The 17502-nt window shown below is 41.9% G+C and overlaps 1 protein-coding gene across 2 annotated transcripts in view; it reads left to right on the top strand.

Annotated features, from left to right (window-relative positions):
* The window catches only part of LOC117324115 (unconventional myosin-VIIa-like), an 80507-nt gene that overhangs the window by 10436 nt on the left and 52569 nt on the right, over positions 1-17502 (top strand). Inside the window, exon 2 of one of the 2 annotated variants that reach the window (XM_033879782.1) lies at positions 96-389. In XM_033879782.1, the coding sequence (XP_033735673.1) occupies positions 119-389 (271 nt within the window). In that variant the 5' untranslated portion in view covers positions 96-118. Of the gene's footprint in view, positions 1-95; positions 390-14542; positions 15680-17502 lie in introns of those variants that run through there. The other variant, XM_033879796.1, reaches the window with a different exon arrangement.

The following is a 17502-nucleotide window of genomic DNA, read 5'->3' as shown; positions in this document are numbered from 1 at the left end:
TTTCTGAGAATATTTGTACAGTTCAATCGTGAGTTAAATACTTTGTTCTGTTGTTTCTGTAACTTTTTGTTAACGTTTTTTAATTCTCCCTCCAGAATGTGACTCTTCCCCAGGTGAAATGGCGTGGCATACTAATGCCAGACTAACCTCGCCACACAAAGTTGATGTACCAACATCAAATTCATTGTCACATAGTGAATCCTCTGGTATGTCAGACCTGGTATCCACAGTAACCAGGGAGAGTTCAAGGGAGAGCACCCAGGAGAGTTCAAGGGAGAGCACCAGGGAGAGTTCAAGGGAGAGCACCAGGGAGAGTTCAAGGGAGAGCACCAAGGAGAGTTCAAGTGAGACTTCCGACTCCAACATATCAGACACACAGAAGTTACTGGGTAAGTATACGTAACTGTATACAAAACTAAAATGAAACTTTGTGTAGAAACATTTGTTTTTTAGGGTAACATGAAACCAAGAAAATAAATACAGCAAAGGTACACCAAAAGAATGTCCACAATAAAATTAAAATCAGTGATATTTATGAACAATACATGTCAATTTTGACATCTGTCAAACCTGTCTATAAAGGTCTCGAGAGAACAATAGAGAGTCTTTGTAGGCAGGTTCTTTCCCTAGATTTGGGTATAATGATTTGTGTAACATTGGGAATTATAAACATGTGGCCTTTGAAACAGGACAAAGACCAGGGGATCCAAAAGCTATTGCTAGGCCTTGTCCGGTGTTAAATATATTTTAGATAGTTAATGTTTTTATACAACAGTGTTGTGTCAATAATAATGACTGTGACAGTGTGAGGTATGCTGGAGGTAGGGTAACATTATAGACAAGTTGACTGTGACAGTGTGAGGTATGCTGGAGGTAGGGTACATTATAGACAAGTTGACTGTGACAGTGTGAGGTATCCTGGAGGTAGGGTATATTATAGACAAGTTGACAGTGACAGTGTGAGGTATCCTGGAGGTAGGGTACATTATAGACAAGTTGACTGTGACAGTGTGAGGTATCCTGGAGGTAGGGTATATTATAGACAAGTTGACTGTGACAGTGTGAGGTATCCTGGAGGTAGGGTACATTATAGACAAGTTGACAGTGACAGTGTGAGGTATCCTGGAGGTAGGGTACATTATAGACAAGTTGACTGTGACAGTGTGAGGTATCCTGGAGGTAGGGTACATTATAGACAAGTTGACAGTGACAGTGTGAGGTATCCTGGAGGTAAGGTACATTATAGACAAGTTGACAGTGACAGTGTGAGGTATCCTGGAGGTAGGGTATATTATAGACAAGTTGACTGTGACAGTGTGAGGTATCCTGGAGGTAGGGTACATTATAGACAAGTTGACAATGACAGTGTGAGGTATCCTGGAGGTAGGGTATATTATAGACAAGTTGACTGACTGTGTGAGGTATCCTGGAGGTAGGGTATATTATAGACAAGTTGACAATGACAGTGTGAGGTGTCCTGGAGGTAGGGTATATTATAGACAAGTTGACTGTGACAGTGTGAGGTATCCTGGAGGTAGGGTACATTATAGACAAGTTGACAGTGACAGTGTGAGGTATCCTGGAGGTAGGGTATATTATAGACAAGTTGACTGTGACAGTGTGAGGTATCCTGGAGGTAGGGTACATTATAGACAATTTGACAGTGACTGTGTGAGGTATCCTGGAGGTAGGGTACATTATAGACAAGTTGACAGTGACAGTGTGAGGTATCCTGGAGGTAGGGTGTATTATAGACAAGTTGACTGTGACAGTGTGAGGTATCCTGGAGGTAGGGTATATTATAGACAAGTTGACAGTGACAGTGTGAGGTATCCTGGAGGTAGGGTATATTATAGACAAGTTGACAGTGACAGTGTGAGGTATCCTGGAGGTAGGGTATATTATAGACAAGTTGACTGTGACAGTGTGAGGTATCCTGGAGGTAGGGTATATTATAGACAAGTTGACTGTGACAGTGTGAGGTATCCTGGAGGTAGGGTATATTATAGACAAGTTGACTGTGACAGTGTGAGGTATCCTGGAGGTAGGGTATATTATAGACAAGTTGACAGTGACTGTGTGAGGTATCCTGGAGGTAGGGTATATTATAGACAAGTTGACTGTGACAGTGTGAGGTATCCTGGAGGTAGGGTATATTATAGACAAGTTGACAGTGACAGTGTGAGGTATCCTGGAGGTAGGGTATATTATAGACAAGTTGACTGTGACAGTGTGAGGTGTCCTGGAGGTAGGGTATATTATAGACAAGTTGACTGTGACAGTGTGAGGTATCCTGGAGGTAGGGTACATTATAGACAAGTTGACAGTGACAGTGTGAGGTATCCTGGAGGTAGGGTATATTATAGACAAGTTGACTGTGACAGTGTGAGGTATCCTGGAGGTAGGGTACATTATAGACAAGTTGACTGTGACAGTGTGAGGTATCCTGGAGGTAGGGTACATTATAGACAAGTTGACAGTGACAGTGTGAGGTATCCTGGAGGTAGGGTATATTATAGACAAGTTGACAGTGACAGTGTGAGGTATCCTGGAGGTAGGGTATATTATAGACAAGTTGACAGTGACAGTGTGAGGTATCCTGGAGGTAGGGTATATTATAGACAAGTTGACAGTGACAGTGTGAGGTATCCTGGAGGGAGGGGTATATTATAGACAAGTTGACTGTGACAGTGTGAGGTATCCTGGAGGTAGGGTATATTATAGACAAGTTGACAGTGACAGTGTGAGGTATCCTGGAGGTAGGGTACATTATAGACAAGTTGACTGTGACAGTGTGAGGTATCCTGGAGGTAGGGTACATTATAGACAAGTTGACTGTGACAGTGTGAGGTATCCTGGAGGTAGGGTATATTATAGACAAGTTGACTGTGACAGTGTGAGGTATCCTGGAGGTAGGGTATATTATAGACAAGTTGACTGACAGTGTGAGGTATCCTGGAGGTAGGGTATATTATAGACAAGTTGACAGTGACAGTGTGAGGTATCCTGGAGGTAGGGTATATTATAGACAAGTTGACTGTGACAGTGTGAGGTATCCTGGAGGTAGGGTATATTATAGACAAGTTGACTGTGACAGTGTGAGGTATCCTGGAGGTAGGGTATATTATAGACAAGTTGACTGACAGTGTGAGGTATCCTGGAGGTAGGGTATATTATAGACAAGTTGACAGTGACAGTGTGAGGTATCCTGGAGGTAGGGTACATTATAGACAAGTTGACTGTGACAGTGTGAGGTATCCTGGAGGTAGGGTATATTATAGACAAGTTGACTGTGACAGTGTGAGGTATCCTGGAGGTAGGGTATATTATAGACAAGTTGACTGTGACAGTGTGAGTATCCTGGAGGTAGGGTATATTATAGACAAGTTGACTGTGACAGTGTGAGGTATCCTGGAGGTAGGGTATATTATAGACAAGTTGACTGTGACAGTGTGAGGTATCCTGGAGGTAGGGTATATTATAGACAAGTTGACAGTGACAGTGTGAGGTATCCTGGAGGTAGGGTATATTATAGACAAGTTGACTGTGACAGTGTGAGGTATCCTGGAGGTAGGGTACATTATAGACAAGTTGACTGGGTGAGGTATCCTGGAGGTAGGGTATATTATAGACAAGTTGACAGTGGCCTGTGTGAGGTATCCTGGAGGTAGGGTATATTATAGACAAGTTGACTGTGACAGTGTGAGGTATCCTGGAGGTAGGGGTATATTATAGACAAGTTGACAGTGACAGTGTGAGGTATCCTGGAGGTAGGGTATATTATAGACAAGTTGACAGTGACAGTGTGAGGTATCCTGGAGGTAGGGTATATTATAGACAAGTTGACTGTGACAGTGTGAGGTATCCTGGAGGTAGGGTATATTATAGACAAGTTGACAGTGACAGTGTGAGGTATCCTGGAGGTAGGGTAATTATAGACAAGTTGACTGTGACAGTGTGAGGTATCCTGGAGGTAGGGTATATTATAGACAAGTTGACAGTGACAGTGTGAGGTATCCTGGAGGTAGGGTATATTATAGACAAGTTGACTAGTGACAGTGTGAGGTATCCTGGAGGTAGGGTATATTATAGACAAGTTGACTGTGACAGTGTGAGGTATCCTGGAGGTAGGGTATATTATAGACAAGTTGACAGTGACAGTGTGAGGTATCCTGGAGGTAGGGTATATTATAGACAAGTTGACTGTGACAGTGTGAGGTATCCTGGAGGTAGGGTATATTATAGACAAGTTGACTGTGACAGTGTGAGGTATCCTGGAGGTAGGGTATATTATAGACAAGTTGACTGTGACAGTGTGAGGTATCCTGGAGGTAGGGTATATTATAGACAAGTTGACAGTGACAGTGTGAGGTATCCTGGAGGTAGGGTATATTATAGACAAGTTGACAGTGACAGTGTGAGGTATCCTGGAGGTAGGGTACATTATAGACAAGTTGACTGTGACAGTGTGAGGTATCCTGGAGGTAGGGTACATTATAGACAAGTTGACTGTGACAGTGTGAGGTATCCTGGAGGTAGGGTATATTATAGACAAGTTGACTGTGACAGTGTGAGGTATCCTGGAGGTAGGGTATATTATAGACAAGTTGACAGTGACAGTGTGAGGTATCCTGGAGGTAGGGTATATTATAGACAAGTTGACAGTGACAGTGTGAGGTATCCTGGAGGTAGGGTACATTATAGACAAGTTGACGTGACAGTGTGAGGTATCCTGGAGGTAGGGTATATTATAGACAAGTTGACAGTGACAGTGTGAGGTATCCTGGAGGTAGGGTATATTATAGACAAGTTAACTGTGACAGTGTGAGGTATCCTGGAGGTAGGGTATATTATAGACAAGTTGACTGTGACAGTGTGAGGTATCCTGGAGGTAGGGTACATTATAGACAAGTTGACAGTGACAGTGTGAGGTATCCTGGAGGTAGGGTACATTATAGACAAGTTGACTGTGACAGTGTGAGGTATCCTGGAGGTAGGGTATATTATAGACAAGTTGACTGTGACAGTGTGAGGTATCCTGGAGGTAGGGTATATTATAGACAAGTTGACTGTGACAGTGTGAGGTATCCTGGAGGTAGGGTATATTATAGACAAGTTGACTGTGACAGTGTGAGGTATCCTGGAGGTAGGGTATATTATAGACAAGTTGACAGTGACAGTGTGAGGTATCCTGGAGGTAGGGTACATTATAGACAAGTTGACTGTGACAGTGTGAGGTATCCTGGAGGTAGGGTACATTATAGACAAGTTGACTGTGACAGTGTGAGGTATCCTGGAGGTAGGGTACATTATAGACAAGTTGACTGTGACAGTGTGAGGTATCCTGGAGGTAGGGTATATTATAGACAAGTTGACTGTGACAGTGTGAGGTATCCTGGAGGTAGGGTATATTATAGACAAGTTGACTGTGACAGTGTGAGGTATCCTGGAGGTAGGGTACATTATAGACAAGTTGACTGTGACAGTGTGAGGTATCCTGGAGGTAGGGTACATTATAGACAAGTTGACTGTGACAGTGTGAGGTATCCTGGAGGTAGGGTATATTATAGACAAGTTGACTGTGACAGTGTGAGGTATCCTGGAGGTAGGGTACATTATAGACAAGTTGACTGTGACAGTGTGAGGTATCCTGGAGGTAGGGTATATTATAGACAAGTTGACTGTGACAGTGTGAGGTATCCTGGAGGTAGGGTACATTATAGACAAGTTGACTGTGACAGTGTGAGGTATCCTGGAGGTAGGGTATATTATAGACAAGTTGACTGTGACAGTGTGAGGTATCCTGGAGGTAGGGTATATTATAGACAAGTTGACTGTGACAGTGTGAGGTATCCTGGAGGTAGGGTATATTATAGACAAGTTGACAGTGACAGTGTGAGGTATCCTGGAGGTAGGGTATATTATAGACAAGTTGACTGTGACAGTGTGAGGTATCCTGGAGGTAGGGTATATTATAGACAAGTTGACTGTGACAGTGTGAGGTATCCTGGAGGTAGGGTACATTATAGACAAGTTGACAGTGACAGTGTGAGGTATCCTGGAGGTAGGGTATATTATAGACAAGTTGACTGTGACAGTGTGAGGTATCCTGGAGGTAGGGTATATTATAGACAAGTTGACAGTGACAGTGTGAGGTATCCTGGAGGTAGGGTATATTATAGACAAGTTGACTGTGACAGTGTGAGGTATCCTGGAGGTAGGGTATATTATAGACAAGTTGACAGTGACAGTGTGAGGTATCCTGGAGGTAGGGTATATTATAGACAAGTTGACAGTGACAGTGTGAGGTATCCTGGAGGTAGGGTATATTATAGACAAGTTGACTGTGACAGTGTGAGGTATCCTGGAGGTAGGGTACATTATAGACTTATAGTCTTATTTTACTACAGTTTACCCACCACCAAGTGGCAAGAGTCTCAGTGCCAACTTTGTTGATATTTTAGTAAAATCAAACGCTTAAGTGACTTAGTCAGTAATGCACACGTGGCTTTTCTGGTTTCACGATGTCCCGTAATAGTAGTTGTTACAGACGAAGAATTCGTAGGCGTGATTTTGCCGGACTACAAAAGATTACCAACGACTTTACAAGTAGTCAGCCTATAAATGAACCTTCAGTCGTGCCTGCAACCAAAGACATAGAAGAAAAACGGAATAAGTTGGAACAAAAAACCCAAAGAACAAGGTCATTCTGATACCCAGTTAAGCAGCTGTCAAGCACTTGGGTCCAGAAAAAAATGCTCTGATACATATGAACGCACTTTCAAGTTTCTTGATAGGAAAGCCCGAAATTTGGATCTGTGAATCAATGATTCATTCAATTGGAATATTGACTGAGTAGTTGACTGTGATATTGTCAGGTAGTGAGTACAATATTTGATTTTCTCCAGTGAAATATAGAAATTTATCATACTAATAAAACTTGTGTTTGCACTGCAGTGATGGGCAGTGAAAATATAAGATTTTGTGGTGAAAGTGTAACCTTTTTGTTTTAGACCAATCAGAACGAATATGTGTATTCACCTCATTGAAACTTGCCAATTTTTCCAATCAAAGCCAAATTTGATAGTTGGGTTATTTTGCTGTATTTCTGAAATATTCGGCTAGTTTTTGACAAAATACTCACTTGATTCAAGCACAGATTCTCCTATAACAGCAGACTACATTTAAATTGTGTTAATCAGTCATTTCAAAATGGCTCCGTCAAGTTGACATTGAGCAACATCACAAAGAGATAACGTCATGAATTATGTTATTGATTCCCACACTCTTTGACACTATTCAATTTGCAATTTTTAGCTCACCTGGTCCAAAGGACCAAGGTGAGCTTATGACATACCGTTGCGTCCGTCCGTCTGTCGTCTGTCGTCTGTCGTCCGTCGTCCGTCCGTCAACAATTGACTTCTTCTTCATAACCACACATCAGAATTTGACCAAATTTGGTCAGAAGCATCCCTATGGGTAGGGGACTCAAAATTGTACAAATGATGGGGCTGACCCCTGGGGGCCTCTGGGGCAGGGCCAGAAGGGGTCATTTTTGCGCTATTGATATAAACGACTTCTTCTCTGAAACCAAGCAATGGCTATCACTCATATTTGCCTGGTAGCATCACTATGGGGTGGGGATTCAAAATTGTACAAATGATGGGGCAGGGCCAAAAGGGGTCAATCTGGCTATATTGATATAAACAACTTCTTCTCTGAAACCAAGCAATGGCTATCGCTCAAATTTGCCTGGTAGCATCATTATGGGGATGGGATTCAAAATTGTACAAATGATGGGGCTGACCCTCCAGGGGCCTGCAAGGGTTGGGCTGAATGTGGTCAATTTAGCTTTATTGATATAACGACTTCTTCTCTGAAACCAAGCAATGGCTATCGCTCATATTTGCCTTGTAGCATCACTATGGGGTTGGGATTCAAAATTGTACAAATGATAGGACTGACCCCCCAGGGGCCTGAGGGGCGGGGCCAGATGTGGTCAATCGGGCTATATTCATATAATTGACTTCTTCTCTGGAACCAAACAATGGATATCTCTCATATTTTACTGGTAGCATCACCTTGGGGTAGGAATTTGAAATTGTACAAATGACGGGACTGACCCCCTGGGGTCTGAGGGGCGGGGCCAAAAGGGGTCAGTTTTACAGAATTGAGATAAACGACTTCTGCTCTGAAACTAAGCTATGGATATCACTCATATTTACCTGGTAGCATCCCTATGGGGTTGGGATTCAAAATTGTTCAAATGGTGGGGCTGATTCCCCAGGGGTCTGAGGGGCGGGGCCAAAAGGGGTCAATTTGGCTCTCTTAATATAAACGACTTCTTCTCTGAAACCAAGTGATGGATATCGCTCATATTTCCCTGGTAGCATCACTATGGGGTGGGGATTAAAAATTGTACAAATGATGGAGCTGACCCCCCAGGGGCCTGAGGGTTGGGGCCAAATGTGGTCAATTGGGCTATATTGATATTATCAACTTCTTCTCTGAAACCAAGCAATGGATATTGCTCATATTTGCCTGGTAGCATCACTATTGGGTGGGGATTCAAAATTGTACAAATGGTGAGGCTGACCCCCCGGGGGCCTGAGGGGCGGGGCCGAGAGGGGTCAATTTGGCTGAATTGATATGAACAACTTTTTCTCTGAAACTAAGCAAGGGATAACACTCATATTTTTCTGTTAGCATCCTTTTGGGTAGGGATTCAAAATTTTATAAAGGAAGGAACTGACCCCCACTCCCCCAGGGGTGTAGAGGGCGGGGTCAAAAGGGGTCGATTGGTTTAAACAACTTCTTCTCTGAAACTAAGCAATTGATATCACTCACATTTGTGTGGTAGTAGCATCCCTATGGGGTTGCGCCAAAAGTTAATTTTATTTCATCGATTAATGCATTTTTGCACATAAAACGCTCACGTACCCATATAAAATGCCTATGATATATTGACATAGCGATACCAGTGACAAATATACTTAATCATCATTCTTGTTTCATATATCATGAAATCCAGATGAGCGATACAGGCCCTCTGGGCCTCTTGTTTTAGTTTTGTTTGTTAGCATAGAAATACAATAAAAAGAAAATTGAATGGTTTCCCATTGAATACAACATAAATTTCACTTGTATGACAGAATATTTTGATATTTTTCAATCGTTCTTCTCACTTGTGAAATATCAATATTTTGTCATACCCATGAAATCTATGTTATATTCAAAGGGAAACCATTTAATATTCTGTATGTACTTAACAGAGTATAATTCATGTATTGATTATATTTTTAGCCCACCATCATCACTATTCAAATCACCTCGCATCCGTCGTCCGTCCGTCCCTCTGTCCGTCCGTCCCTCCGTCCATCCCTCTGTCTGTCCCTCCGTCCGTCCGTAAACAATTCTTGTTATCGCTATTTCTGAAAAAGTATTGAAGGGATCTTTCTCAAATTTCATATGTAGGTTGCCCTTGGTCCTTAGTTATGCATATTGCATTTTGGGACCAATCAGAAAACAACATGGCCGACAGGCAGCCATCTTGGATTTTGGCAATTGAAGTTTGTTATCGCTATTTCTGAGAAAGTGCTGAAGGGATCTTTCTCAAATTTCATATATAGGTTCCCTTTGGTCTGTAGTTATGCATATTGCATTTTGGGACCGATCGGAAAACAACATGGCCGACAGGCAGCCATCTTGGATTTTGACAATTGAAGTTTGTTATCGCTATTTCTGAGAAAGTACTGAAGGGATCTTTCTCTAATTTCACATGTAGGTTCCTGTTGGTCCCTTGTTATGTATATTGCATTTTGGGACCAATCAGATAACAACATGGCCAACAGTCAGTCATCTTGGATATTGACAATTGAAATTTGTTATCGATATTTCTGAGAAAGATTTGAAGGGATCTTTCTGAAATTTGATATTAAGGTTGCCCTTTGTCCCTAGTTGTGCATATTGCATTTTGGGACCAGTCGGATAACAACATGGCCGACAGGCAGCCATCTTGGATTTTGACAATCGAAGTTTGTTATCGCTATTTCTGAGAAAGTACTGAAGGGATCCTTCTCAAATTTCATATGTAGGTTTCCCTTGGATTTTAGTTATGCATATTGCATTTTGGGATGGATCAGAATACAACATGGCCGACAGACAGCCATCTTGGATTTTGACAATTGAAGTTTGGTATCGCTATTTCTCAAAAAGTACTGAAGGGATCCTTCTCAAATTTCATATGTAGGTTTCCCTTTTATTGTAGTTATGTATATTGCATTTTGGGACCAATCGGATAACTATATGGCCGACAGGCAGACATCTTGGATTTTGACAATTGAAGTTTGTTACCGATATTTCTCAGAAAGAACTGAAGGGATCTTTCTCAATTTTCATATGTAGGTTCTCCTTGGTCCGTCGTATTGCATTTTTGGACCAATCTGAAAACTTTGTCGACAGACAACCATTATCACTAAATCTCAAATTTCATATATCAGTTCCCGTTGTTTAAAAAGCACTGGAGGGATGTTTCTCAATTTACACAGATTAGTAAGAGGAAGGGGAAAAAAAAGAGAAAAGATCAATCTGACATGGAACCTATAAAGATAATTCAATGGTGGGCGGGATCTCTTGTTTTCTCTTGAAATAGTATTTTACATGTACTTACAATGTAGTATATACTCTTGTAAGCTAGAAGAATAATGTTTGCAGATTTCAAATAGATCATTTAAAATGATTTATTTTTTGGATTTATTTTGTTGATTTAAAAAAATATAGCAGTGCCATATGTGCCTATACTGTTGAAATTGTCATTTATTAGTTTTGTGGACCATGTGAACCTGTTAAATAAATATAAACATCCACTTGATGGCCGTATAAATTATCATTGAAACATTTTAAAGCTATCACAAAAAGAGATAAGTGAAAAAAATGTACTTGTAATGGTTGTAGATTAGAATGAAACAGGCTGATGTTTACATATATTGTATTGACCAATGGAGCATGAGGGCAAAATAGTCCAATGAGGAGATTTGCTATACTCTGTTAACTTCCAACCACACAAATTCAATTATCTTTTCTGAAAGGCGTGTTCAATAAAAATGCTATACAATATAGGAGTGGCATAATGTTTATTTACCCAAATTGTAGGTAGTAATTTCACAGGATGATTAAATTTTTATCAGACTATCCAACTGTAACTTAGATCAAATGAGCTGTGGATTTAATGTAAACAGGGACTGTCTGTGGCAGGTATTATCACATTCCTCGTGATCATATGAGGCCAGCCATCTATAAGTATTGGCATGCTCATAAAGGTGGAGTTATGGACACTCTTCAAGGGTGACCAAGGACACACACACCACTGGAATTCTAGGCCTCCACACTGACCATGGCCAGGGTAATGGCCAGGGGTACCCGATCAGTCTTGTCTGCAGTTAATTTGCTGATTTATTCTGGAGGTTATTTCCCTTGTAAGATATATAACTATGTATGAAGTAATTTTTTTCACATCTGAACCAATTTAGAATGAAACATAATCAAATTATTAGTATCAAACATAGTTTTCATTTCTAAAAGTTTTCTGTGATTTATATAATTTGCTTTTATTGAATTCCTTACAAGAATATTCTTATGTGGGATCAGGTGATAGGGGGTTATAACCTTTGGCTGACTAGTTTCTAACATGTGTTGGTAGTTTTTAGTAGGTGATCGGGGGTTATAACCTTTGACTTACTAGTTTCTAACATGTGTTGGTAGTTTTTAGTAAGGCATTTTACCCTGAATTAAAAAGTAAAATGTTGATATTATGATATAAAGTTTCCCTGATAGTTTTGTGTTATGACACACCTACTGTTGAACAAATATTGTCAGATACCTATATGAATACAAATAATCTAACATGCTTCATCAGACTCTGTCAGTGATGGTTGTAATTGTAAAACTACCTGGTCGCCTGTAACTATTTAGAGATACATCGTCAACCATTTTAACTCTTTTTTTTCTGGATTGATGACAAAAACATTAAAACACAATTTATAATGCATGAATCACTCTTGCAATAAAATTAAATGGAATAACCCTTTGATAGATCCACCCTGTGATAGAGCCACCCTGTGGTAGAGCCACCATGTGATAGAGCCACCCTGTGATAGAGCCACCCTGTGGTAGAGCCACCCTGTGGTAGAGCCACCCTGTGGTAGAGCCACCCATGGGTAGATCCACCCATGGGTAGAGCCACCCTGTGGTAGAGCCACCCTGTGATAGAGCCACCCTGTGGTAGAGCCACCCTGTGGTAGATCCACCCTGTGATAGAGCCACCCATGGGTAGAGCCACCCTGTGGTAGAGCCACCCATGGGTAGATCCACCCATGGGTAGATCCACCCTGTGATAGAGCCACCCTGTGGTAGAGCCACCATGTGATAGAGCCACCCTGTGGTAGAGCCGCCCTGTGGTAGAGCCACCCTGTGGTAGAGCCACCCTGTAGTAGAGCCACCCTGTGATAGAGCCACCCTGTGATAGAGCCACCCTGTGGTAGAGCCACCCTGTGGTAGAACCACCCTGTGGTAGAGCCACCATGTGATAGAGCCACCCTGTGATAGAGCCACCCATGGGTAGAGCCACCCTGTGGTAGAGCCATCCTGTGGTATAGCCACCCTGTGGTAGAGCCACCCTGTGGTAGAACCACCCTGTGGTAGAGCCACCATGTGATAGAGCCACCCTGTGATAGAGCCACCCATGGGTAGAGCCACCCTGTGGTAGAGCCACCCATGGGTAGATCCACCCATGGGTAGAGCCACCCTTTGATAGAGCCACCCTGTGGTAGAGCCACCCTGTGATAGAGCCACCCATGGGTAGAGCCATCCTGTGGTATAGCCACCCTGTGGTAGAGCCACCTATGGGTAGATCCACCCTGTGGTATAGCCACCCTGTGGTAGAGACACCCTGTGATAGAGCCACACATGGGTAGAGCCACCCTGTGATAGAGCCACCCTGTGATAGAGCCACCCATGGGTAGAGCCACCCTGTGGTAGAGCCACCCTGTGGTAGAGCCACCCTGTGGTATAGCCACCCTGTGATAGAGCCACCCTGTGGTAGAGCCACCCATGGGTAGAGCCACCCTGTGGTAGAGCCACCTATGGGTAGATCCACCCTGTGGTAGAGCCACCCTGTGATAGAACCACCCTGTGATAGAGCCACCCTGTGGTAGAGCCATCCAGGGGTAGAGCCACCCTGTGGTAGAGCCACCCATGGGTAGATCAACCCATGGGTAGAGCCACCCTGTGATAGAGCCACCCTGTGGTAGAGCCACCCTGTGATAGAAGCCACCCATGTGGTAGAGCCACCCATGTGGTAGAGCCACCCTGTGATAGAGCCACCTGTGATAGAGCCACCCTCTGATAGAGCCACCCTTTGATAGTCATGAGAGACACTCTGAGCTATTAGATGATAAGAGTTGCTATGTGACTACGGCCATCTTTTGATGAGACTCAATCTGTGAATAAGCCATACTGTGATCAGGGCCAATCTGGTTTGAAGCCACCCTTTAAAGAGAGCCATTCCATGATGAATGACGTTCTGTGATGAGAGCTGCTCTTTGATGAGATGCCTTGTGATAAAACCAAGCTACCCTCTGAGGAGAGCTGTCCTGTGACGTAAGCCACTGGATGATAAGAGCCATCCTGTGACATAAGCCCCTGGATGATGAGAGCTACCCTTTAATGAGAGCCATCCTATGATGTAAGCCCCTGGATGATGAGAGCTACTCTGTGATGAGAGCCAACTGTGGTGAGAGCCATCCTGTGACGTAAACCCCTGGGTGATGAGAGCTACCCTTTGATAAGAGCCATCCTGTGATGTAAGCTCCTGGGTGATGAGAGCTACCCTTTGATAAGAGCCATCCTGTGATGTAAGCTCCTGGGTGATGAGAGCTACCCTTTGCTGAGAGCCATCCTGTGACGTAAGCTCCTGGATGATGAGAGCTACCCTTTGATAAGAGCCACCCTATGACGTAAGCTCCTGGGTGATGAGAGCTACCCTTTGATAAGAGCCATCCTGTGACGTAAGCTCCTGGGTGATGAGAGCTACCCTTTGCTGAGAGCCATCCTGTGACGTAGGCTCCTGGGTGATGGGAGTTACTCTGTGATGAGAGCCAACTGTGTAATTTGAGCCACCGGTTGATGAGAGTCATCCTGTGACTAGATAGATCAGCCATGTGAGGGAAGCCACCCTGAAAGAGAGCCATCTTGTGAGAGGTAATACAATATTGAGCTTACTGTTGCTTCATTAGAACTGTGTTGATATACTCCGCCTCCATGGTAATTTTCCTTACGGATTGAAGACATTTGGAGAAGGGCTGAGTGGACGACCTTAAAGAAGTACTCTACAATAGACAATTTCTATTGTCCTGGGTTTGTGATTATGACACTAGTACAGGTTATACAGAAGCTTATCAGCAGGTCATGATCTACGGGGAACAAATACCCGTCGCATGGATCAAGTACTTACACACTCGAGTATATTAAGCACTGTTAGAAGTTGGCTGAGGAGCTATAAAGGTTCTTCAAAGTATCCTCAGTGGTCAGGCTGAGTTACTCACGCACTCTCCGATACCTACGATCTGCGATACCTACGATCTCCGATACCTACGACCTCCAATACCTACAGTCATTAACAGCAGAGGAGTAAAATACTGCTTTAAAGTTTCAATTTGAATAGTAGCATGGTTGATTGAAGATGGTTTGTGGCAATGTACAGACTGGCACGGACTGAGGATCACTAGCCAAGCTGTGTCACCTGTGTTAATTAACCTGTTTAAGTGTGACCTGCCTCGGTATTCTGACCATTGGTCATTACTATACAGGTGTGATCAGGGTCGGGACTGTGACATGCGGACCTTCAGGTATTTCTGACATGCTTGTATTGGTACACTCATTAATATACCTGCTGATATACCTAGTAAACCAGGATCTCCTATCTGGTTATCTATTATTTTAGGAACTGGAAATATTTTCCAAACCAAAGTCTTCATTACAACATATAGTTATAGTGTGTGGTATTTGGTTCACAATTTTGATAAAAATAACTTTCAGATGGAAAAAACTTTTTTGATTCAGATATACTTATTTTTTATTAAAAAAGACAAAGTGGACACAATCTGAATTACAGACAGCTTTGCTCGCTGATGTTTTGGTACAATATTCAGGAACAAAAACGAGAAGATTGATGGATGTGTTTATAAAACTTAGTAACAACAGACAGGGGTTGTTTGACCTGGCCCTGTACCTACTCCACTCTCAACATTAAAATCATACATCACACATCTTAGATCTACATCTCACTGGAGAGGGAGAACCTTATGAATGGCCAGCGATAACAATAAACCAGGCCAAATTTGTCTGTGTAGGAACCCACAGAGCATTAAAATCCAGCTCTTGAATGGCAGCCAGTGACTTTTTCATGATTTAAAGCATATGGACAATCCTTCATGAAAATGTTTTCATCATCAAAAGTGTTTGCAACATTTGACCTCCAGTGTGACCACTTACTGGCTATGTGTTAACCTATACAGCCATGTAGGGAATATCTACAGACATGTATCCTCATTGTGTGTCAACCTTTACCTGTAAATATGAGGAGGAGTGAAATCACATGGATTTAAAATCATGATGTCAAATAGTAAGTAACAAGTGATCGTCAGCTAAGTTTGTGATTATAAAGGAGTAGTTGCATTGTTACATATGTAAAACAGGACAGCTAGATGTAGTACTAACATACAACAGAGATCTGGGATGTCATCTGGGATGTTGTTACACATAAATACGTATCTAGTAATTACAGGCCAGAACAGGACAACTAGATGTATACAACATATAACAGAGATCTGGGATGTTGTTACACATAAATACGTATCTAGTAATTACAGGCTAGAACAGGACAACTAGATGTATACAACATATAACAGAGATCTGGGATGTTGTTACACATAAATACGTATCTAGTAATTACAGGCCAGAACAGGACAGCTAGCTAGATGTATACAACATATAACAGAGATCTGGGATGTTGTTAACACATAAATATGTATCTAGTAATTACAGGCTAGAACAGGACAGCTAGATGTATACAACATATAACAGAGATCTGGGATGTTGTTACACATAAATACGTATCTAGTAATTACAGGCCAGAACAGGACAGCTAGCTAGATGTATACAACATACAACAGAGATCTGGGATGTTGTTAACACATAAATATGTATCTAGTAATTACAGGCCAGAACAGGACAGCTAGATGTAGTACTAACATACAACAGAGATCTGGGATGTTGTTAACACATAAATACGTATCTAGTAATTACAGGCTAGAACAGGACAGCTAGCTAGATGTATACAACATATAACAGAGATCTGGGATGTTGTTAACACATAAATACGTATCTAGTAATTACAGGCCAGAACAGGACAACTAGATGTATACAACATATAACAGAGATCTGGGATGTTGTTAACACATAAATACGTATCTAGTAATTACAGGCCAGAACAGGACAGCTAGCTAGATGTATACAACATATAACAGAGATCTGGGATGTCATTAACACATAAATACGTATCTAGTAATTACAGGCCAGAACAGGACAGCTTGATGTATACAACATATAACAGAGATCTGGGATGTTGTTACACATAAATATGTATCTAGTAATTACAGGCCAGAACAGGACAGCTAGATGTATACAACATATAACAGAGATCTGGGATGTTGTTACACATAAATACGTATCTAGTAATTACAGGCTAGAACAGGACAGCTAGATGTATACAACATACAACAGAGATCTGGGATGTTGTTACACATAAATACGTATCTAGTAATTACAGGCTAGAACAGGACAGCTAGATGTCAGAGATCTGGGATGTTGTTAACACATAAATACGTATCTAGTAATTACAGGCCAGAACAGGACAGCTAGCTAGATGTATACAACATACAACAGAGATCTGGGATGTTGTTAACACATAAATACGTATCTAGTAATTACAGGCCAGAACAGGACAGCTAGATGTATACAACATACAACAGAGATCTGGGATGTTGTTACACATAAATATGTATCTAGTAATTACAGGCCAGAACAGGACAGCTAGCTAGATGTATACAACATATAACAGAGATCTGGGATGTTGTTACACATAAATATGTATCTAGTAATTACAGGCCAGAACAGGACAGCTAGCTAGATGTATACAACATATAACAGAGATCTGGGATGTTGTTACACATAAATACGTATCTAGTAATTACAGGCCAGAACAGGACAGCTAGCTAGATGTATACAACATATAACAGAGATCTGGGATGTTGTTACACATAAATATGTATCTAGTAATTACAGGCTAGAACAGGACAACTAGATGTATACAACATATAACAGAGATCTGGGATGTTGTTACACATAAATACGTATCTAGTAATTACAGGCTAGAACAGGACAACT

The sequence above is a fragment of the Pecten maximus genome, chromosome 1 (assembly GCF_902652985.1).
Source record: "Pecten maximus chromosome 1, xPecMax1.1, whole genome shotgun sequence".
Classification (NCBI taxonomy): Eukaryota; Metazoa; Mollusca; class Bivalvia; order Pectinida; family Pectinidae; genus Pecten; species Pecten maximus.
The sequence above is the reverse complement of the archived record's forward strand: the minus strand, read 5'-3'. Positions and strand labels throughout refer to the sequence as shown.